Source organism: Oryza glaberrima, chromosome 2 (genome assembly GCF_000147395.1).
Source record: "Oryza glaberrima chromosome 2, OglaRS2, whole genome shotgun sequence".
NCBI lineage: Eukaryota > Viridiplantae > Streptophyta > Magnoliopsida > Poales > Poaceae > Oryza > Oryza glaberrima.
The window spans coordinates 33,112,924-33,137,203 of record NC_068327.1 but is presented as its reverse complement, the minus strand read 5'-3'; the positions used below and the strand labels follow the sequence as shown (position 1 = coordinate 33,137,203).

Genomic DNA, 24,280 nt, shown 5'->3' with positions numbered 1-24,280 from the left:
TAAGGCAAGTCATATACAGGTTGCTTGTGTGTTCTGAATCATGTAATCCACTTTACTGAATTCTTACTGCATCTCTTAGATTCAGAGTAAGTAATTCATCGTGTAGCTTATATACTCATCAAGTCAAAAGTAGTACTAGTAGAGATTTCTAATACATTTCATCTCACACAGTTGATCGTTGAACGCTTTTTTTTTTCTCTCTTTCAGTTGATTTCCCGCCACAAAGTGCACACTAGTAGAGACGTTGCGAAAGAATTTAAACCGATCGATCAGGCGGGGTGGCGCGAGCGAGTTCCCGCCACCACCATGGGCGTCACCCGCGCGCACATCGTGAAGAATGACGCGCTGGAGGGGATGCTGGGCGAGTTCGTCGGCGGCGGCAAGGGCGGCGGGAAGGCGGGGCGCGCGGCGGCGAGGCACTCGTCGCGGCTGGTCGCGGCGCTGACGTGCCTCCAGCTCGCGTTCGCCATCTACGCCACCTTCCTACTCTACTACATGAGCCCCGCCGTGGACCTCCGCGCCAAGCCGGACTTCGCGTGGGCGACGCGCATCGCGCAGCACTGGAAGCAGCTCATGGCGCAGCCCGACGGCGGCGGCGGCGGCATGGCGGTGTCGCCGGAGGAGGTGTGCGAGCACGAGAGCATCGACTTCGAGCAGAAGAAGTCGACGGACGCCGTGATGATCCGCCTCAAGCGCGAGCTCTACGACGAGGTCCGCGACTTCCAGCGCCGGAGCTTCGGCGCCGAGACGCTGCCGGAGCTCCTCCGGATGCGCTCGCGGTGGAGCGCCGCCGCCGCCGCCGCCGGCAATCAGCCGCGGGTGACGGTGATCCTGAACCACTTCAAGCGGCGGACGCTGTGCGCGCAGCTGGACACGCTCCGGCGGCAGACGGTGCCGTTCCACCGCGCCTGGGTGCTCGCCTTCGGGAGCCCGAACGAGGCGGCGCTCCGCCGGATCGTCGGCAGCTACAACGACTCCCGCATCAGCTTCGTCTCCTCCGGCCACGACTTCAAGTACTACGGCCGCTTCCAGATGGCGCTGCAGTCGGAGTCCGACTTCGTCTACGTCCTCGACGACGACATGATCCCGGGCGCCCGCATGCTCGAGATCCTCACCCATGTCGCCGGCACCGACAAGTACCGTAACGCCGTGCTCGGCAGCATCGGCCGCATCCTCCCCTTCCGCCAGAAGGACTTCACCTTCCCGAGCTACCGCAAGTTCCGCTCCAAGGAGGCCGGCCTCTACCTCCCCGACCCGGCGTACGACATCGCCGTCGACCGCATCGTGCAGGTGGACTTCCTCTCGAGCTCGTGGTTCCTCGCCGCCGACCTCGTCAAGGCGCTCTTCATCGAGGTCCCCTTCACCTTCATGACCGGCGAGGATCTCCACCTGAGCTACCAGCTGCAGAAGTACATGGGCGCCGGGTCGTTCGTGCTCCCCGTCGACGCCGGCGACAAGGAGACGTGGGGGGACAGCGAGCACCGCCTCGCGTACGTGGCGGAGACGACGGTGATCTTCAAGGACATCGTGCAGGTGCGGGACGAGCAGTGGTGGCGCGCGCTCACCTCCGGCTACGTCACGCAGTGGGCGGCGATGCACCCGCAGAAGGTGGACGCGCTCTTCTACGCGCACTCGCTCGGCGAGGTCCGCGCGCTGGCGCCGCTGCTGGAGCGGTTCCGCACCACCGCCGGGAGGAAGGCCTACCTCGTCGTCTCCGGCGGCGGCCACTGCCCCTGCGAGGAGGCGGCGGCGGTGCTCAAGTGGCCCAAGGTTGTGTGCAAGGAGAGGCGCTTCAAGATCTTCGACCTCGCCGTCGGCGCGCTCTCCGGCCCCTCCCACTCCGACGTGCCCGTCCTCCACGCCGTCTACTCCAGCATGCGCGGCATCGTCCGCATGCACAACCCGAGCGTCATCGTCGCCGTCGCCGACGTCGACTCCAAGATCAAGGACGCCCTCCGCATGGCCGCCGACGCCGCCGTCAACCGCACCGCCCTCGTCCTCCTCCCCCGCAACTCCATCTCCAAGGTTCTCTGGATGGCCAACCTCCGCCCCACCTCACTGCCCAGTAAGCTTCTTCTACCTCAAAGCTCTAATCCGCCATTGTTGCATTGCATCAAAGCTCTAACCATTCGGGAAAGTGAATTCATACCTCGAGGGGATATCCCCTAGTTTCGTGAATGCACCTAAATAGTCATCAAAAAATATATAAAAAAAATTAGCAACATAAATTAATATGAAATATATCACTCTATAAACACACAAGTTTAAATTCAACTTCTATAAGTTATAAAAAAAATAATAAATATAGTTGCGAATGTGCGATAACTATTTTCAGTTTAATTTGTTATCTTTGTTGCAATTTATAGAAGTTGAATTTGGTCTTACATGTTTGTGGAATAATATATTTAATATTAATCTATGTTGTCAATTTTTTTTCATTTTTTTTATAATAATTTAGATGACATGGAAACAACGAGTGTATCCACATCCTAACCAATCCATGGATTTCACGCAGACTGGAACAGGATGCGGATCTCGGTGAACATCATCACGCAGAACCGGGCCAAGTCACTGCGGCGGCTGCTGGCGTCGCTGCGGGACGCCTACTACGTCGGCGACGAGGTGCCGATCAGCTTCAACATGGACAGCCGCGTGGACGCGGCGACGCTGAACGTCGTCAACGCCTTCGACTGGCCGCACGGCGGCAAGACGCTGCGGCGGAGGATCATCCAGGGCGGGCTGATCCGCGCCGTGAGCGAGAGCTGGTACCCGGCGACCGACGACGACTACGGCCTCCTCCTCGAGGACGACATCGAGGTCTCCCCCTACTACTACCTCTGGATCAAGTACGCCCTCCTCGCCTACCGCTACGACCCCCAGGTCTCCCTCCCTGAGCTCTCCTCCATCTCCCTCTACACGCCGCGCCTCGTCGAGGTCGTCAAGGAGCGGCCGCGCTGGAACGCCACCGCGTTCTTCGGCCGCAGCAAGAACCACCACCCCAACACCCCCTATCTTCACCAGCTTCCCTGCAGCTGGGGCGCCGTCTTCTTCCCCAAGCACTGGCGCGAGTTCTACGCGTACATGGCGGCGAGGTTCACCGAGGATGCCAAGCAGAATCCAGTTCAGATACCTCGGTCCCGCACCAATGGCTGGCAGGCGTCTTGGAAGAAGTTCCTCATCGACATGATGTACCTGCGTGGCTACGTCGCGCTCTACCCGAACTTCCCCGACCAGAGCAGCTTCTCCACCAACCACATGGAGCCCGGCGCGCACATCAGCGCCAAGGGCAACGTCGTCAAGCACGACAAGAGGGACTTCGAGGTGCCGCTCGTCGCCGACGACTTCTCGCCGCTGCTCCCCGCCGGGAGGATGCCGCCGGCGTCCAAGCTCCCCGTGCTCAACCTCTTCAACCAGCCGGTCTCCTTCAAGGCGCTCAAGGCCGCCGGCGCCAAGCTCCGCCAGGACGTCATCGGCTGCGCCGCCACGCAGCTCGTCGCCGTCGACCACGTCACCGGCCTCCCAAAGAACTGCACCGCCTTCTAATCACATATATTTTGCATTGAATTTCTTCGATGCATGAACGCGTGATAAACGATCTGATGACCCATATGTTGTTTACTATTCGATGCGTGGTGATTTTTATTCTTTTGCTCATGATCTCTACACTGTATTTAGCTGTGATTTACACGTCTCGGTTCTTTCGGTTTCTTTGTATCATTTAGCAGTGAAACTGAAGGGAGTTGCAGCGCATTTTCGCGCTCTGTACGATGGTCTGTAAAGGGCTAAAGATGTAGCCAAAAGTGGCTTCTCTTTGTTATTGTTCTTGATTTTCACCATAGATTCATCATTCATGGAAAGTACACTGCTACCTCAATAAGAACTGTTCTAGTTGTATAGTCTTCAATTCCTCTGTTTGTGTATAATGATCTTCAATTCACAACAGGTTCATGCAGAGTACATTGATTTCAGAGAGAGAGAGAAGCAATCTTGAGATGGTTCTAGGACAGTAAATTTGTGAAGGAACGACAGCAATTTCCCACCATTTTGGGCCTAGCAATTCTGCTATGCTTGATGTTTCATACTACTACTTGCTTAGACAGGAGCTCCAGTATCCAAATAGCAGCTGATCCACTCTCTGCTTTTAATTGTAAATTTTACTGAATGTCATAAATCTTCGGGTGAACAAAGTACAGAAACAGTAGGAGTATGACTCTGCTCATCGAATAATCGCTACTAGCAATCCATCTTGAGATTTCAACCGTGGAGAAGAAATGGTGAGAGGAATTAAAGATGGAAAAGAGAAACAGAGCGCCTCAGTTTTAGCCTTCAGGAGAGTAATGCCGACTTGCAGAGAGCTGCATATGATTTAGTCGCTGCTCCCCTCTCCTGCCCGGTCGCCCACGTGGACGCCATCGGCCATTTAGGGCATTTACCAATCTGGTGATCTGCCGGACCTCATCGCCGGTCCGCCGGCCGCTGGCGTCTTCACTGGTCATCGCCGGCCGCGTCCGGGCCTCACCTAGTCACCTCCCTTCGGCCTTGGACCAACAGCCCAACAGGCAATTCCTTCGAGAAGGCTAATTCGCGACTGGTGGCGTGCGGAGAGGAGGGCGGTGGACAGCGCGGTTTCTTTTTTTTTGGGTTTACGGTTTCCTTTTTTTTTTTTTTTTCTGTTTCACCTTTCCGTATCTTTTTTAGGGTCCCTTTGAATCGTAGGAATGAAAAAACGGAGGAATAGAAAAAACATAGGATTCTGACAGGAATGTAAGTGTAAAACAGATGATTGCAAAACACAGAAAAAACATAGGAATGATTGTTTGATTGGACCATAGTAAAAATACAGGAATCGGATGAGAGAGATAGACTCAAAGGATTTTTACCAAGAGGTTGGACCTCTTGCTAAGTTTCCTCTAAAACCAATATGCAACAAGCCATTCCATAGGAATTTTGTAGAATTTGGAAAACTTCAATCCTTTGAATCAAAGGGCTACATGGGAAAATTTCCTGTAAGATTTCAATCCTATGAAATTCCTTCATAATTCCTTTGATTCAAAGGGGCCATAGTATTTTCGCTTTTTTAAATACGTATTTATAAAACTTTGTATACGTACACATAAAAACTTTATATACGTGTATACAAACTTTATATACGCGTATATAAACTTTATATACGTGTATATTTTGGGTTTTTATCCGTACGCACTCAAACTTAGTATATGCATATACAAAGTTTATATACACGTATACAAAGTTTGTATAAGTGTGTTTTTTAGACTTTTTTATACATATGAACACAAACTTTGTATACATATGTATATTTTTATACATTAAAGTGTGTATGTATATCCAATATACATACATATAAATTTTGTATTTACGTATACAAAATTTATACATATGTATATAGTATATGCATACGTATATACACTAGTACTTCCTCCGTTTCACAATGTAAGTCATTCTAGCATTTGCCATATTCATATTGATATTAATAAATCTAGATAGGGAGTGGATTCTAATCCCTCGAGGGGATATCCCCTCGTATACCTTTTTCTTTCAAATTCGATGTAAATAGTTATGAAAAAATCTGAAAAAAATTGACAATGTAGAGTATAATGATACCTACTAGTGCACCAAATTCAAGTTCAAATTCGATCTACATATCGAGAAACAAAAAGACAAATTTAAATATAAACAGTACGCTACTATTCATATGCTGAATTTGTCTTTTTTATATCTCGACGTGTGAGTTGAGTTTGGACTTAAGATTTTGTGGAGTTGTATATATGTGTTGTATGAATGTTGTCAAATTTTTACAGAATTTTTCATAACCGTTTAAATGGTTTTTAAGCAAACGAGGGAACATCCCTTCGAGGGATTAGAATAGTTTCCCATCTAGATAGATATATATGTCTAGATTCATTACCATCAATATGAATGTGGCAAATGCTAGAATGACTTACATTGTGAAACGGAGGGAGTATATAGGAGAAGAGAGACTAGAGGGGGCCAGCTGATCGCGCGCGTGCGCGGCCGCGCGACTACCCGCGGATCAGCAGCCCCCTAATGCAGAAGCGGATTCAACGTGGGTGCCTACAGGGGGACTTGAGTCTCACTACACCCACAAGACCCATGGATACCCCTCAGCACCCTTTTCGATTTTTTCACCATGGGTGATAAATCAAAGGTCTCTAGATGGCTAGAGGTTGAAAAAACTGCGTAATTGAGCCCCCCCCCCATTTTTTTTTTCCTGGATCCGCCCCTGCCCCAATGCCTTGGCCTCCTCTCACTTCTCCTCTTTTTTTTCTAATTCTTGATTTGATATGATTTGATTTAGTGTAAGAACTCCAATATTTCTATTAAAAGTTTTGAATCACTGTATAACTAGCATGTAGCATGTTAGGCCACGTAGATTACATGGCTAGAATTATTATATTTTTCTCACATAATAGCATATATATTTTTCATATTTTATTAATAAAATATATTAAATGGTAACATAATTTTAAGTTCTGTACTAACTTGATTAGATTAACAAATGTGTAATAACTTAATTATATTTCTATATGGACTCTAGATTCCTCTTCCAATATTCCTTATTTTTTAATTTGAAGTTTCGTTATTTATAAATTTTATTCCTATATGTACTCTAAACCCTTATTTCAATATTTATTATTTTTAAATTCCGAATTTCAGTTATTTATAAATTTTATTTCTATATGGACTCTAGATTCATATTCCTTATTTTTTTAATTCCGAACTTTTGTTATTTATAAATTATACTTCTATATGGATTCTAAACTCTTTTTTTCAATATTCCTTATTTTTAATTCTTAATTTTAGTTATTTCTAAATTGTATTCATATATGGTCTCTAGACTCCTTTTCCAATATTCCTTATTTTAATATTCCTCAACCACTCACAGAGAACTCCGGTGGGATCGCTACCACGCCGATAATTGGACCAGGTGTGTAGTTGTACCTTGACCACTCGTAAAGAACTCGTAGAGGTGGTGGGATCGCTACCATGCAGGTACTCGGACCAGGTCTCTAGTCGTACCTTGATCACTCGTAGAGAACTTTTAGAGGTGGTGGGATCGCTACCACGCTGGTACTCGGACCAAGTGTGTAGTCGTACCTCAACTACTCGTGGAGAACTCTTAGAGGTGGTGGGATCGCTACCATGCGGCTACTCAGACCAGGTGTGTAGTCATAGCTCAACTACTCATGGAGAACTCGTAGAGGTGTTGGGATCGCTTTTTAAACCACGCCTGTACTCGGACTAGGTGTGTAGTCATACATCAACCATTCGCAGGAGCGCTTGTGTTGATTATTACATGTGCTTTTCATGTGGCCAACATGACATCACATACCTAACTTATAAGCATGTCAGATGTCCATTCACAATCATGCCGGGTGATCAAGCTGACAATGCTCACGAGGAGATTGTATGTAGCAACCTTTTCACAAATAAACTGGGTCGTGACCGGCACTAAATGTGAGATAGGCCGCCGGTATTTGTTGGTAGGTTTGGTCCGACAAGTCCACGTTTGTTCAAGAACGTTCTCGACAATGGGGTGTAATCGACCTCTGGCTATTAGAGTGCTCGATCATTCCTGAAAAATATTTTCTACAAGGCAACATATATAACATAGAAAGCCGAGTACATACTCAGAAAATTGTATAAATCTTCTAGTATTGTCAGGATGTAATGAGCATATTTGGATTAAGAATCGGGTATTATGTTTACTGTAAACAAGCGTCATATATACAGAAAGAATAGAGTAAGCCCTCAGTATTAAATGGTAATCGGCCTAATATAGGGAGCACTTGCACAATAGATATTGTATAAAAATATGTTATATGTAAACATAATAAATTATTGATATGAAAATAGGTATGGTAAATTGTATATATAAAATATTATGTATCTTTGTAGATATATGCCGAATATATATATGAAATTTTTAGATTAAATGAAATCAATTAGTCTATTATTTACCTTTTTGGACACATACTACAGTCTACAGGTAATATGCGTGTTTGTCTCCTGGATGTCCATGTGCACGTTTCTGGTAAGTGACCACCAAACAAGCACGTTGGTTTTGTCCTTTACCGAATAGGTGCATGGATCGGGTCATACGGTGTATTCGCAGTTACAGTCGTAGACTCGTAGGTATGCGTCGACAGAGTAGATTGTGATTACGGTATTTGCATGATATGAGCATCGTTCGTGCTAACGTAGACGCGAAATTGAGATAAAAGAGATATAGACAAGTATTTTTATATAGGTTTGGGCTCCTTGATTGTCAGGTAATAGCCCTACTCCTGTTGATCGAAGCCTATGTTGCTCTTATTTATCAGGATCATATGAGCACAATATTTGGGTCTAACCTACCTAGTCGTCGTCGACTTGGCAGCATGGAACACCACATGTAGTTGACGACAGGGTAGTCTTCTTACTTGAATATTAACTAGACGAGGTTAGAGGATAGCTCTAGATCCCTCATGTTGGCCTCTGTGACTCCAGATTGGGTCTATCTAGGCTTGTCCCTCATGTTGGTGTTTGTTGGCATATATTTGTGTGTGTCCCCTCTTCTCCTAGGGGATCTTGTATTTATACCCACGAATATCCCTTTTTCCAAGTAGAACTAGGAAGATATATATGGATATGATCAGAATAATCCTTGTAGTTTCCAACTTGAACTCTGCTTGTCCTTTCTTATCTAGAACACCTTTCGTATATGAGGTATGATTTAGTATAATAGCAGTTATATGGTGGGCCTCACCGAGACCAATCCAAGATCATTAAGCATGCCTTATCCATTACACACAATATGCATTAGTTGTTGTCGTGTTCGACTTGATGATAGATGGGAGGATGCAAGCGCACGACAAGTTTGCAGGGGAGATCAACATAGTACTCTGTACTCGACTCTGATTGCTCGAGAGTGCCGATGTCCGTCCAATGTGAAGGGCAATCTTCCCGAGGTTTAGGTTGTTGAGTCTTGGTTTGTGTTGATTTGAAAGTAGTCAGCCCGGGTGAACTCTTGTGGTCGACGATATCGAACCGTTGTTAGTCAATCTTGGTAGATGGAAATTGTTGGCGGCGACGTTATCTAGTCGGGTCATATTTCCCAGAGCCCAAGCCGTTGAAGTATCTCTCGTCGAAAAAACCACACTAGCAATGTCTTGACAAAGTTTAAGACAACGAGGATCCCGCTCCATTGAAGAGAACGCGCTCCGATTGGGTCGTATGTCCTAAAGCCGAAGTCATCAGAAAGTTCGCCTCTTGAAACCCATCTCGTCGAAAACTTGAAGCACCAAGCCCCCTACCTAGTGCTCCACTATCGAGGGTGGATATCCCGACCACAGTATTTTTACAGTATGGATATCCCTACCTGGTGCTAGGTTATACGTGAGATTGAGGTAAAAGAGACGGGAGACAGATATTTTCATACAGGTTTGGGTCCCTTAACTGACCGGTAATAGCCTTACTCATATTGGCCAAAACCAGTGTTGCCTTTATATATAAATATCATACGAGTACACTATTTGGGATGATTTAATCTAGTCTTTGTCGGCTTGGCGGCATGGAGCTCTCACATGTAGGCGACGGCTGGTGTAGTATTCTTTCTCGGATCTCGAATATGAACTTGGCAAGATTGGAGGTAGCGCTAGATCCCTCATGTCGACCTTTGTGGCTCCAAATTGGGTTTGTCTAGGCTTGCCTTCCATTGGTCTAGATTTGTATTGGCTTCTGTTGGCGTGTCCCCCTCCTCCTAGGGGTCTTGTATTTATACTCTCGGATGTCTCTTTGTCCAAGTAAAACTAGGGAGATAAGTATGTATACGATCCTTGTTTAAGTAGAACTAGGAAGATAAGTATATATACGATCCGAGTAATCCTTATAGTGCCCGAGTAGAAGTTTGCTTTTTCTTCTTTATCCGAAACACCTTCCGTATATGAAGCATAATTCCGTATAAGATTTAGTATATGGTGGGCCCCGCCAACCCCAACCCAAGATTATTGAGTATGCATTATCTATAACACTCCTTCCTAGATGGAGGAGGCTGCCCCCCAATACCACGTGGCCCTCCCCAAGGGGAGTCAGGCCTGAGGTGGGGCGGCGACCACTCCTTCCTAGAGACTAGATAGAGGAGGCTGCCCCCAATACCACGTGGCCCTCCCCCGAGGGGAGTCAGGCCCGAAGTGGGACGGCGGTCACCCCCTCATGTGACTAGGGGTCGGGCTCCCCCGACCCCCTCAGCAGGTCGCCACGTGCGGTGGGTTAGGTGGCCACCTTCCAGCGCTCACCTACCCGCATTAGTGGTGACCTGAGCAGACGCGCCACGCCGCATTTAATGTGGCGTGCACCGCGCGCTAATTTGGTCTGTGACTGGTCGAATGACCGACGGGACCCAGGGTGTTAGGCGTACTATTGCATGGGTCAGGGGGCGTGCACCCTGTCTTGTCCCATCAGTCATGATGACGAGAGGTCTTAACCTCTCATCCTGGCCAGAGTTGGTCCGTCCGCCCTAGTCAATTGGAGATTCCGTTTCCCGGCGCAAATAGGGACCCAGAAGTCTCCACCCATTAATAGCAGCTGACATGGGCGCCCCTCGTGTCAGGCAGCAAGATTTGACAGGCCCCATCATCAAGATGACATGCGCTTGCTTCCCAAGTCAAGAGACAAACATGCATTTAATGCAAAACACTTCTCCACCGGAGCTAGGTTTTTGGACCCATGTGGTAACCCCTTGAGATATAAAAGAAGGTCCAGGCCTAGAAAAAGGGAGGAGGGATCGAGGACGATCCATTGGACGCTCTAGAGCAGTCTCTAGCCCCGGATGATCAACACCACATTTTACTCCAACAAAGAGATCTTATAATCCTTCACTCAAGGAGCATAGCACAAGAGTAAGATATTACGCTTTTTAGCGGCCTGAACCTATATAAACCATTTTGGTCTCATCGTCTTTGAGGGGCTCGACCCCCTCAACACAAACACTGCTTCGCTCACCGAATCCTCGAACCTCACCCGCTGCCCCCGGCCGAACTCACAAAGGGGGGTCTCACGACCTTCCGCTAGAGAGGATCACTCCTTGACAAAACCAACTAGCAATCTCTCCTCTAGATGGGTTCAATCCAGCACCAGATACACAATGCAACATGAAATCCGAGCCAAGTTGGTTGAAATATAGGGATTGCGAAGAACAAGAAAACAACAGGTCAACCGGTACCTGGGTAGAGGATTATATACGCCGGCGGTAGCTCGGCCACATCGTAGCCGGCCTCCTCCACAACTTGAAGCCACACCAACGAATTGGATTCGCGCAGATCGGCACAGCCGGGCGATCGATCGGCGGACTAGAGGCGATCTATCGTATCGTAGGACGTCCGACGCTATCGACGAGATCAATAGGCCCAATAGGCCCATTGCCGTGAGGCACCCGCACCTCTTTGCTCAGTTTGTGCGAGTTTTCTTTGTTCTGTTTTGGCCATGAACTCTTCAAGTTTGTCTAATTCTGATCCTCTACTTCTAAACCGTTTAATGATGAGCAATGAACGATGGGAGAAAGAAACAGAGCGACTCTGTTTCTAGTCTTCAGGTCAGAAGGAGAGTAAGGCAGATTTGCAGAGAGTTGAACATGATATTGCGAATTGTGACGGGCTGATGATGTACTTAGTACATTTTCATGGACATGGCAGGCCCAAGTTTTATTACCACTAGCAGCCGAACAATATCTAAAGAGGATTTGATTCGTTATTGTATTCATGACTCCTCTTAAATCTACTGTAGTTTCTTCTCAAGCAGTTGAGCCCCGTGAAAAATCACTCATACTAAGGTGGAGTACTAGAACACAAGATGAAGATTTGAATGTTCATCATCCGTACACGGTACATCTATGGTGTGGCTGTGGGTAGTAAGACGATAAATAATCTCCATTCTGAACCCTCGTTTGTCAGAATTAGTTTGCATTATGTTCTTTCTTTTGTCTTTATATTATTGTACTGATCCGGCACAACAGTAGATTTCCCATTCATAATCTGCACAACAGTACAGCAATGTTCAAGTGCCCACTGGTCCAGCACATTATTAGGTGCCCAACTGCCCAGCAGAAGCCGCAAATTGAGTTGTCAGTGATCAGCAGTAGCGCATAGTTATACCAGAGGTAGCCAGATCACAAGAAGAAAGAAAAAGTTCAGAGCATAAAGGAATATATCTCCTCAAATTGGATGATCACAACTTGTGCAGAGGGAGGCACCACCAACCAACAAGGCAGGAGAAACAGAAAAAAGGCATATAGAGATATATAATTAATTGCTACAAAGTAATTGCTAGTATAGAAACCAAATAACACTTATCAATCCCTAGACATAGATGAACTGCAAAAAGAATTTTTCGGAGTTCAGTACATCAAGCTCCAATATAAACTATGATGGATGTCCCCCCTGAGTAGCTACTAGCAAGAAGAAACTTCTAATTAGCAAACCAACAAACTCCACCTCCTCATCACCCCCCTTAAAAAAAATACATCTCATTTTCCTCCTCCTAATTGACTGACTGACTAGCTGCAAAGTTTTCCTCTCTAAATCTGTCTCCCTCTGCTGCTGGTTTAGCTCTCCTTCTCACCTACCTAATTTTGCAAGCAACTGCAAATCTGCAATGCAACAACCACTGTGATTCATCTATTTCTCCTGCCCTCCTCCTCTCTCTCTCTCACCCACCTCTATACAAAACAAAAAATCATCTTTTTAAGGGGAACCAATTAATCAATAGACAAAAAGGAAAAAAATAAAAGCCCAAGAAAAGCCCTAGTGAACTAACGCCAGTATGACCCCGGCGATCGATCCATGGATTGATGATGATGCTGATGCTGATGCTGATGGAAACCAATGCAGAGCGGGCGGTGATCGATGATGGATGATGGCTTCAGGAGGGCAATGCTGCTGATGATCACACTGCTGTCCATGTCCATGTCCATGGTGATGGTGATGACGAGGAAGACGACGCACTGACGACTGAAGCAAGCATGCATGCATACATACTAACATGTATACATATATAGCTAAGGGGGACTGAGACCGACGACCAACCGTCCTCCGACGACGCCGCCGCCGCCGCCGGGAGATTAATCCCGGCGGCGGATGTACTGCAGGAGGTCGCAGGACGGGTCGGCGGTCCGGGTTGCCTTCTGGCGCATCTCCACCACCTTCTTGTGGGAGTTGGAATGGATGGACGGCATGAAGGTGGGGCTCGCCGCCGGGCGGTACTCCGGGAAGAGGCGGCCGGACTTGTAGCGGACGCCGCACGCGTTGCAGAGCGTCTTGGGGCCGAGCGGGCCCGCGCGCCACTGCGGCGTCTTCTCGATCTGGCAATGCGTGCACCGCCGCACGGTGCCCGGCGGGAGCGCGAGCGCGCCGCCTTCCTCGTAGTCGGCGTCCGCCGCGTCGGCCTCGGCCTCGGCGTCAGAGGCGGCGGCCGGAGCGGCCGGCTTCTTGGCCTTCTTCTTCTTCTTCATCGGCGGCGGGTGCGGGTTGGACTCGGCAATGCTCTCGGGATCCGAGTGCGACGAGGTGGACGAGTACATTGGCGTCGGCACCAGGATGGTGGTCTCCGTCGCCGCCGGCGCGCCGCGGACAGCCGGGAACGCGGACGGCCTAGACCGTTTGCTGCGCGCGCGCGCCGGGATGACGAGCACGGGCGGCTCCGGGCGCGGCGACACGGGCGCGGACCACGCGCGGCCGCTGCCGGAGAACGACTCCGACGAGGAGGACGCCGACGAGGAGGACGACGAGGAGGAGCCCCCATTGGTTGCCACGTTGAAGCCGCTGTGCTCCAGCACGGAGATGGGGCTGGAGCTGCGGAACAGCGCCTCCTCCGCCTTGTCCGGCAGCACGACGCCGGCGTTCGCCGTCAGCGCCGACGCCTTGATCGGCGCCGCGCAGTTGACGCCCGGAAAACTCGGCTCGTGCGGGATGGTTCCATCGTCGAACAGCCCCGACAGCCACTCCAGCTGCGCCATGTCCATGTCCAGCTCATCACACTGCAAACGACAACCATTGCCACGTCAGATCAGTCACATTTCCTCTACAGCTGCATTGCAGCAGCCTGCTAATTTTGTCGTTACTAGCTGTTCATGTTCATGGTCAGTAGTACTACTGCTAGTACCACCATGACATCATAATTTCTTCCATCCACTACTACTGTGTAAATCTACTGTAAATCAATCATCATTAGCGGTTGGAGGAAGGGGCCCAGGTTTAATTTCGGTTGCTTAAAGCGGAGAAAAGGGTTACTGCTATGCCAGGACTGTTTGTACCACGTTGGGTTTAGTACTAGCATAGTATAGTTGTTGGGCAGGCTAACTACCCAAAGTAAATGGGCCCCCAAAAGGCCGAAACCGCCGTAAAAATCCAACCAAACGGAAGCAAAAAACTCCCATCACGATGGCACGCCGACGCCCGTCCACCGACACGGCCATCGCCTGACCCAACTACCCCATTCACACACGACGCGCGCGTCGCGTGGCGTGGAGCGGGGGCGCCAACGCCTAATTGGCGCCCAGCTGTTTTGAACTTGAACCGCTCGACCGACGCCGACGCCGCCGCCGCCGACGCCGGCAGCGGCAATATCGTCCGAATTCCTCTAAATCGGCCGTACGCTCAACCACGGGGAGGTGGTGGGGGAGGGGGAACTTACCGGGCCAATGTGGGCGTCCTTGCGGTCGAACACCTCGGCGCCGAGCGCGCCGGCCGCGTCGAACAGCGCCGACGCGTCGTCCTTCGCGGGGGCCGGCGGCGGGGGGAGCGCCATCATCTGCGGCGGCGGTGGCGGCGCCGCCGCCATGTTGGCGTGGCCGCCGATGATGCGCGAGGACAGCGGGCTCCCTGGCGCCGGCGCGTCGAGCAGGAGCACGTCGGCGGCCGACTCCTCCTTGGGGAAGTCGAGCAGGTCGTCGATGTGGTCGAAGAGGTCGCCGCAGGTCGCCTCCAGGAGGCTCTGCTCCCGCAGCATGTCCTCCACGAATCCAACGCCCGCCATTGCTGCTGCTACCAAATCACAATCTGTTCACCGTGTAAATACAGAGGGGAGAGAATGAAGAAACGCGTGTCAATAATGCCTCATCTCGAGATCAATGTTTGGATATGCATGCATTAAACAAGGCAGTATCCACAATAATAAGAAAGCAAATTAAAGCAACACGGATTTATTCACCTACGATAAAATTAATCAATTCCAAGGATATGATCCACCTATATCAATAATAAGATAAAATTCGTATAAATGGCTACACAACACACCACTGCCAGAAATGGATAGATGACGAGGCGTTACTAATCTATCCCTACTACTACCAGAAGAAGTGCAAATCTATCTCTCTGAGCTGTAAATCAAAAGCTGCAGGAGGGAGATTTTTTTTCCTTCTCTTTCAAAGTGACGGCAGGAGCGGGCTCCATATGTATGCGGTGCATGATGACGCGCTTCCATGGGTGGGCCCCACCCACCCCCAGCCATGTGACCCCGCATGTGACAGGTGAATTTTCTTTTCTTTATTCTGAAGCAAGGCTATACAATACAGATGGCGTACTACTCTACCCAGGGAAGAAAATTAATATACACTCCGTATATAAAATAAAATTAATAAAAAATAATAAAAGTAAAAAAGAAAGAAAAAATCTGGGCGTTTGTTTGATTGATTCACCACCAAGGACTCCATCCCTATACGTACGAGTAGTAAAAGTCAAAGCTTGCCAGCACAAGGAATTTGTCAAAAAGGGGGGGGATTAGCTGACGTGGAGGCGCCCTATTGGTCCGGACGCGTCACTGGCGTGCCACTGGACAAAGCAGCCGCCTCCCTCGGTAAAAGCAGCTAATTATTGCCGAGTCCTCGGGTGAAAACACCGAGGAATTCATCAATTTTTTTTCTCGCATCAATCGCGGCCATTCCCACAGGAGGAGGGAGCAGTACGGATCATGCAAAGGCGAATCTTGCCATGGCGGCAATGGAAGGAATCTTTTTGGTTTTTTTTTTCCTTTTTGTTGTTGTTTTTACTGCTTGCTTGCCGGCGTATTGCCTCTCAGAATTTGCACATTTTTTCTCACTGTCCCCAAATGTTTCCAGATAATCCAGACTGTAAAAAAAAGTACTACAAAATCAGGGGGACGCGGTTGAAAAAGCTTGGAATAATAGCAGTAGTACCGACGTGTGAACCCTGATAATCCCATCCAATTTTTCCATGACTTTATATCCATCTAGTAGCCGGAAGCTTCCCTTAGTAATTTTACTCTCGATTTTTTTGAATTGATTTGAAAATTTTGAAATCTTCAAATTGAGAAAGAGTCCAAATCGGAGGCTTCCGAGTTTCATCATCCTCCTATATTCCTCCCCTTCCGTCTTCCTTCCGGGGAAGATGAATGAAGCAATGAACGTGCAAAAAAACACGCATGGCAATGAATTAAGCTGGCGACGCGGCGAAATACGGCCGCGCGCCACCGGGAAGCCAACTGAAAATGCAAAGCCCCTTTGAATTCCCGATCATTTCTTGCCATTTTTTTGAATTTGAAGAAAGCGGCGGCGGCTGATTTTGCAGGGGGGGGGGGGGGGGGGGGGAGATGGGAAAGAACGGCAAGCTTAGCTAGCTAAGGGAACACATCACATGCAGCAGGAGCAGGAGCAGCTAGGCTTTCAGCTCACCTGTGTGGGAAAATTGTCTCTGTTTCCTCGCACCGATCGATCAACACCTGCTCGATCGCTCTCCTCGATCAGCTTTTGCTTGCCTTGCCAAAGAAAATTGTCTCTGCTACCTCTTGTTGCACTCTAACTAGCTGCTGTTGCCGATCAAGAAGCTGGCTATCTGAATGCGTGTGTTTATGTAAGTAGGGAGCAGCTGCGAACTAACTCTATATATCTAGTACACCTTCTGCATGGACATGGTTGCTCCAGAGGAGGAAAAGGATGAGCAGATTATGATAGGAGGAAGAAGAAGAAAGTTGCTGCCTGCCTTGCACCACTGCAATTATATGGAGAGCACTTCACTGTACTCCTAAGGCAGAGAGATGGCGCAATTCCGGAGTGCTATATAGGTGGAGGTAAATGGAAGAACGGAAGGAGGGAGATGGAGAAAAAAGGATGCGTGCGTGGGTCGGTGGAATTCAATTCTAGAGCTATAAGAGGAGGTGTATGTAGTACTACTAGTATATGTATATACTGGGGGAGGAGGTAAGCTGCAGGCAGAGCTCAAAAAAAATTTCAAAAATAATAAAAATGGAGGATTAAATATGGGTGTGAGAACGTGAGGGAAGGTAAGAAACCAGCACAGCTTTCAGGCTTTCAGCTGGGACTTGAGAGGAGACGAAACCAAAAAAAAAAAAAAAAAAAGTGGTATCTGCTTGCTGGGCTATGGCTCCTGGGTTTTGAACGTTGGAGGCTAGCTAAGCTATGGCGGAGTGGAGATCCACTCCCACTCCTCGTTCCCTTTTACACTGGTGCTCGCACACGACCTGCACGGCACACGCGGATGGGAGGAAGAAAAAAGGAGACGATGCGTCGAGCTGGAACGGCACGAAAGAGACGACCAGAGAGAGGCGCCCTTCTACAGCTAAGCTTCCGTCCGTCAATCACTCACTGCCTCGTGAGGACCCAGCAACAACTAGTACTACTACTGCTGCTACTATGCATGCCATTTACTGGGTCTGGGACGACTACTCCTCCCACGATTATTACGATTACGGTCACGATTAGCAGTGTGGTAAATGGGTTGTTTAACCATCCATGACGTAAAAAAATCAAAATCAAATCAGCGTGGTAATTAGGATCGTTGAGCAACCACAATTGCTTGCTGGTAGTAAGTGCTACAGTACAGGGAGATGGGGACGGTAGGTGAGCCTTCCTCCCTCACTGCTAGCTGTCCTCGCCCCTGTCGTGACGTTGAAGTTTCCTCCCTCTTTCTCTCTCCTCACATCCCTCTTTTTTTCCCCTCTCCCAGTTAACCAAAAAAACCCAGAAAATACAAAATACTAAAATCACCAGCTCAGATTTTTTTTCTCTCCCTCCTGTATGTACACATGGCGCTGGGTTATCACACATGGATGGGCGTGAGATGCCAGCTGCTGTCACGACGGTCACGACTTTCCTCCCCCTTGCCTCCGCCGCTCGCTCCTTCACACTGTTTAACCGACAGCCACCGCTCCCGGGCATCGGTCGTCGGATCCTCTGCGCCACTGGTAAAATCCTCGCACGCCAGACCGGTCGTCTCGTCGCAGCTACTAGCGTCCAGCCGTGTCGCGGTTAGCGCGCGCCTCCACGGAAGCATCCCGCGGTCGCCGCCGCACCGCGGCCGCGCATTGACCGCGCGGAGGCCGCGTCGTCTTGCTTCGCTTGCAGCTGGGTGAGAACGGTCAGAAACGGAATCGGTAGCATCTCTTATAAAACAATATTAGATAAATCGGTAATTACTTATATTTATTATTTAAATTACTCAGTGTCAATATTAATAGATATAGGAAAAAAATTTAAAAATAGTCAAAACGATACCATTTTGGATGGTATCCATTGTACGGAAACGGCGCTCCGTCCATCAGTTGATCGGCAGCCGTATGGACGCGGACTCGCGAGCCGCGCGGCGCAGGGTGCGTAGCCGCATGCGACTTGGAGACCGCGACGGCGATTGGGGGGGGGGGGGCAAGTTGGGCAACGAGACAGACGCTGCGGAATTGCCTCTTGATTGAGAAGGACGCGAACCCGATTCAAAAATTTTCTTTCTCGGTCCAAAGGACTCGTGGGGTTGTAAATTCAAAACTTATCTAACTCGATCGTCGATTGCATATCCGTTCGGTTTTGTTTTTTTTCTATGTGCCTACTTGTTGGCGTTCTAGGGTCAGTGTACGTATGCTCTCTCGCCTAACACTTTTTTGAGTGTTCTGGTATATTGCCCAACCCATGGAGGATATGTGCGCACGAACGACAGTGCAGTTAATCCACTGTCTCTGTCAAATTAATCCCTTCGGTCGATAGATATTTACCGAACTTAATTACTGCCGTGCCCATGTTACGACTTACTAGGATATATACATGCCGTATACGCACATATATAGGACGTAATAGTAGTAGTAGTTGATCCGTTGATCCCTGATGCATTACTACTAGATTAATCTTATCCTGCCAATCGATCGATCCGCATGCATGCATGCAGCTGGTGTTGGTGGTAGCAAAGCACATCTGCACATGAACGATCGCATCTGGATCGAGCAGCAGTAGTGGCCAGGTCGGGTCACTCACTCACTCACTCGACCTACCTACTTCTCTCTACTACTACCTCCTGCGTGTGTGCACACACACAGCCACGAATACAAACGAACGAACTTGGTTTCGTTCGTGCATGCAGGTGGATGGGATGCCATCGGGGACTACTACTACACCCGTCTAAAATTAGATATCGTTTTGAGTTTTTACTTATAACATTTAACTATTCTTCTTATTTAAAATATTAATGTAAATTAAAAAATCATATTTAAAGTACTTTTGTTAATAAATTGAGTCGTAAATTTAAAAATAATAATTTTATATATTTTTTAATATGATGAATGGTTGAACGTTAAAAATTTTTTAAAACGATAAGTATATTGAAACAGAGAAGTACTAATCACACAAATCAACAACAAGAGTTGTCCTGCACAGGCAGCACAGCATGCAAGCACAGCTGCGCCACATGTGACTTAACGACCATCGTGGTTGGGGTTGGGAAAAAAATCGCACGGAAAAAATGGCGATTAATTGCTGGAAACGGGAGAACGGAGAAGAGGGGGGTGCGTGGTGATGGAAAAGGGGAGCAACGGAAAGGGAAGGAAGAGTAAAGTGACCGCACAACCGATGGTTGTTCGGGCCTCACTGCCCCCAGCAAATCATATGACGGGTCCCACTCCACTACGCTACTGATCAACCTCTTTTCTTTTCTTTTTTTCTCATATCATCTTCTTTCTTTGCATAACTAACTTGGGTTGCACTCCTTGCATCCATTCCTTGAGCTTTACTACTCCCCAACTCACTCTCACTCTCTACCCTGATCACACCTAAACCCATTGGCCACGCAGCACCAAAGCCTGTTCCACGTGTACGACAGTCGGATTCGTAATGCTTGGCTTCATCTTTTTAGTGTAAAACTCGATACGGTATCAGAGTCAATTTGATGAAAATGTAAACCCACTTTCAATCAGGTGAACATAAATCCATATCGTCAATGAATGTTTAAACTTTTCATATATATATATATAGGGATCTGGAGGATGAAGCATGCATCATTTTATTTTATAAAAAAAATTGATGGGAAGGAATTGAAAAGGTATTAACCATTTTGCGGTGACATAATTCATATGTGTGTGTTTTTTTCAGTGGTTGTTGCGGTTGCCACTGCCGTTTTCGCGAGGCATAATTCGAGCCTAATGATGCCGACTTTTTCCTCGATCGCGCGCTGCGGACGCAGCAGAAAGAAATTCGTGCGCGGCATGTCTTTGCTTGTTTGCCACCGACGGGGCCGAGCGACCTCTGCCAGACAAATGGGTGGCATATTATACTAGCAAAGGAGGTCGACACTGAACAGTTGATCGAGTGAGTTAACATCACTCGTCACCAACCCGTATATATACGTTGTCAAATCAATCGGCCGGGCAACTCAAATTTTATGTCAATCTTTGTTAACATATTTTTAAAATTATTAAACGGTGTGTTTGATGAAAAAAATTATATAAAAATTGTTTTAAAATACTAAATAAATTCATCGCTCAAGTTTGCAGTAACTAAAACTTAATTAATCTTAACCGTGCAGTTGTATGGTTTTCGGCTCTGGTTTTCCTTATGAAGTGGACCGATTCTCTTTTTCTAAATATAAAAGTGAAACAAAATTCCACCAGTGGTTTAAAAAAACTTAATTAATTGTACGTTAATATATTTTTAATTTTAGGATTGCTAATTTGATCTTTATCTTTATTAGAAAAAGAACACCGTTGAAGAGTGGCATACTAGCAAGGAGAGTTCGAGACTGAACAGTTGAGTGATTTAACGTCACTCGTCACCAACACCAACCCGTATACGTCGTCAAATCAATTGGCCGAGCTATTCGATCAGTGGCTGTGCTGCTCTCTCAGCTCGATCAGATCAGCTCGCTTGATGGCCGTGGCTAACTAGGTACGGCTTCAATTTGTTGGTGTCGGATCACTCACTCGATATGATCCAACTGCCGCCTCTGATCTCTCTCTCTTGCATCTCCAGCAAGCAACAATTGCTGTAGCATTTCTGGCCTCATTTTCTTCCTTCCTATTCTTCTGTTGAACATATAATTGCACGATTGTTGTATACTCAATCATTTTCAAAATGTTTGACACCGTTGACTTTTTAGTACGTGTTTGACCATTCGTCTTATTCAACAAATTTAAGTAATTATTTATTCTTTTTATATCATTTGATTCATTGTTAAATATGCTTTCATGTACACATATAGTTTTACATATTTCACAAATTTTTTTGATAAGACGAACGGTCAAGCATGTGCTAAAAAATCAACGGTGTCAAATATTTTGAATGGGAGGGACTACATCGAATGGAAAAGGTAGTATACTGATAATGTTGGATTCAGTACTACACTGTTGGTGGCAGTAGTAGTACCAGTGCCACGACGACTGTACACACATGCATGCTGTCTCAGCTCGGTGGCTTGGCTTAGCTCCAACAGCTGCGTTCCGGGCAGACAGGGATTAATTATGGTTTGTTGCAAGGCGAGACAGCCAGCCAGCCATCCATCCCTACGGAGAAGAGGACCATCGGATCGAGTACTCATCTTCATCTAGTGCGTGACATATATCACGAGTCGTCGTTTAACCACTCGTTTGGTGGTTAGTTAGCTGTGCGTATTAGCAGCGATCGAACAAACACATGTAGTACTACTGGTTCCAGTACTGTTTACATTGATCGGTCCCAAAATAAGCTCATGTGTGGGTTTCTATGCTTAACGTTTGATTATCTATTTTATTTAAAAAATTTATAGAAGGCTATTGTATAACGAATTATTCATATTTTATCTAATAATAATAAAAATAGTAAATTATATTATTTTTTTAAAAAAAATAAGTCTGATGGTTAAACGTTGAACATAAAATTTACAAGTGAACTCGTTTTGGTATGGAGGGTGTACAATTTCTCATGGGCACCTTGTCTTCTTTTGCCATTGAGAACTCACAGAGAATCAGACATGTATTTGTTACTGCTACTAGTAGTTGGCCAGGTAGATTGGCATTAGCAGGAGCAGCAACAACATGATGCTGCTTGTTGCTTGTTGCAAGTAGAGAGTAGAGTACAGTAATAATCAGTGAGAAGAAGCGACAAGAAGCACCCGATCTCTGACAATTATGGGATATTCAAGTCCCCTGCATCGATCCCTAGGGGGAGCGGATTATGATTGCTGCATGCTCAACATGCCCCTTTGTGCTGTCAGACAAATAAAGTTACTCCTACTACGAGCAGGTACAACAGACAATGAAAGAGAAAAGCAGCGGGCTATAGATCTGTAGCCAGCTGTAGCACGGATTTTAAGATAAACTATGTGTATGACAGGTGGGACCATATATTAATAGTATAGTAAACAATTATTGTATGAATTGACTATTAAATTGTCTATAGATGAATTGGAGCTAGCTGTAGCATTGGACTTGCTCTACTAGTACTACTGCAGGCAGGGCACCAATCATTCAAATGCTGCCAGTAATTAAACTGGCACTATCTAGTTTATCTCTGCCGTAGAATCACTTGGTTTTTAATCAACCGTGACCGATGCTGACGGCCCACTGGAATCCAGATTCTCCCTTCTCCCTCCTTGCAAGTAAAAGCTTGCATTCTGGTAGAAATGGCTAGCTACTGATTAATTAATGAATTGAAGTGAAATCCACCGGTCGATCGATCGAGCCATGTGTCAATGTACCAAAAGGGTCGATCCATCCAACCACCGGCCGGTTAAGACTAAGATGAGAGTTTATCTGGATGATCCGGGAGTAACATGGGATTATATCAGCTAGTAACATGTACATTAGTTGCTAGTATCATGGCCTGCTCTTACTTACTGTAGCCTTGTGACTAATGAGCAAGACAACAAGTAGTGATAACAATTCATCAGGATTAGTGAGATAATTAATTCACTAGTATGCCTGAGTATCCTTGTGATAATTAACTCACTTGATCGCCTGTTAGTGAGATAAGCGACAGGCTAACTGCTTGGAATTTCCTCTGGTTTCACTGCACAGGTTAATTAATCAACAAGACTGTAGATTAGTACTATTAGGTGGATCATCAAACGTAAGGAAGATTCAGACAAAGCATGCACGCACATGGCCGGAGTTAAAAGACAAACCAGCCCAAATTCATGGTTGGATCACCCCCAATTGCGCAATTTGATAATGAACTGACATAAACAAATCGAGGGCATAATTTTTTTAAAAAAAATAAAGGGAGCTGATGGAGCAAACCCCAGTGGCGCGAGAGGTAACAATACTGGAGTAGTAGTGGTACTAATCAGTTTGACACTGATGCATGAATGGATGGCTCCTGATTAATTAAATTAAACAATTTATTAATAGGATGGTAGAATTAGAGCTAGAAATTTAAGTAAATTATTCAGAGGAGAATTATTATAGCCGCGAGATGAGATGAGATGAGCTAGCATGTGGCTTGCAAGCTCGATCACCCTGCCGTCGTGTTGGTTGGTTGCCCGGTCGCTGGCTTCTGCTAGCTGCTTCACCTGCTATCTCTCCGCGTGTGCATGGATGCATGTATTCTATGAGTACTAGCTTAGTTCTGTATTTTTTTAGATAATAGAATATAATATCGGTCTTTGCTCAAAGAGTTACAGCCAGTTCTCCATAGGTTCCTAAATACAAACATTTATAGATTATTTAGCAAAGATTAAAAAGACAAGATCTCCCTTTAGCCATCTCTCATTAGTTAAAATTTGAATTTTGAATTGGTTAGATTTGTCTTGTAAGCATCTGATTAACTTCAGATGCTTGGTTTTTTTGTGTTGAAATCAGCTCCTTAGAAATGTTTATGGTGTGTATTACAAAATTTAATTTATAGAAATGCTTATATTTTTGTAACGTTGGAAGTATTAGCTAGCTGATGCGTTCTTGGATCACCACCGTGTCCATATTGCTGTGCCTGGTCAGCGCATGCACGTACAACATTGATCATACAGTCCAAATTCAGATTAAGGTGTTAATCATGTCATGTGCTTGC

General features: G+C 46.9%; 2 protein-coding genes across 3 annotated transcripts; one reads left to right on the top strand and one right to left on the bottom strand.

Annotated features, from left to right (window-relative positions):
* Positions 1-211: 211 nt before the first annotated feature.
* LOC127764282 (uncharacterized) lies at positions 212-3,855 on the top strand. The gene is made up of 2 exons (XM_052289136.1): positions 212-2,065; positions 2,516-3,855. Exons 1-2 carry the CDS (start codon positions 307-309, stop codon positions 3,541-3,543), a joined length of 2,787 nt encoding a protein of 928 aa, XP_052145096.1. The 5' UTR covers positions 212-306; the 3' UTR covers positions 3,544-3,855.
* Positions 3,856-12,290: 8,435 nt separating this feature from the next.
* On the bottom strand, positions 12,291-17,576 carry LOC127762702 (GATA transcription factor 11-like). Of its 2 annotated transcripts, XM_052287174.1 has the most exons (4): positions 16,703-17,576; positions 15,223-16,139; positions 14,707-15,071; positions 12,291-14,050 (listed from the first exon to the last, which is right to left on the bottom strand). In XM_052287174.1, the coding sequence occupies exons 3-4, from the start codon at positions 15,046-15,048 to the stop codon at positions 13,136-13,138; spliced, it is 1,257 nt and encodes a 418-aa protein (XP_052143134.1). In that variant the 5' UTR covers positions 15,049-15,071; positions 15,223-16,139; positions 16,703-17,576; the 3' UTR covers positions 12,291-13,135. The 2 variants fall into 2 exon arrangements, with proteins under 2 accessions (XP_052143134.1, XP_052143133.1); XM_052287173.1 differs by lacking the exon at positions 15,223-16,139 and having other exon boundaries at positions 16,703-17,560.
* Positions 17,577-24,280: the final 6,704 nt, after the last annotated feature.

Bases quoted from the DNA above. Each gene is read 5' to 3' on its own strand.
- LOC127762702 (XM_052287174.1), bottom strand. From the start codon at position 15,048: ATGGCGGGCGTTGGATTCGTGGAGGACATGCTGCGGGAGCAGAGCCTC. The intron at 14,051-14,706 runs GTAAGTTCCCCC...TGTCGTTTGCAG, and splicing joins AGGACGCCCACATTGGCCCG to TGTGATGAGCTGGACATGGA.
- LOC127764282 (XM_052289136.1), top strand. From the start codon at position 307: ATGGGCGTCACCCGCGCGCACATCGTGAAGAATGACGCGCTGGAGGGG. The intron at 2,066-2,515 runs GTAAGCTTCTTC...GATTTCACGCAG, and splicing joins CCGCCCCACCTCACTGCCCA to ACTGGAACAGGATGCGGATC.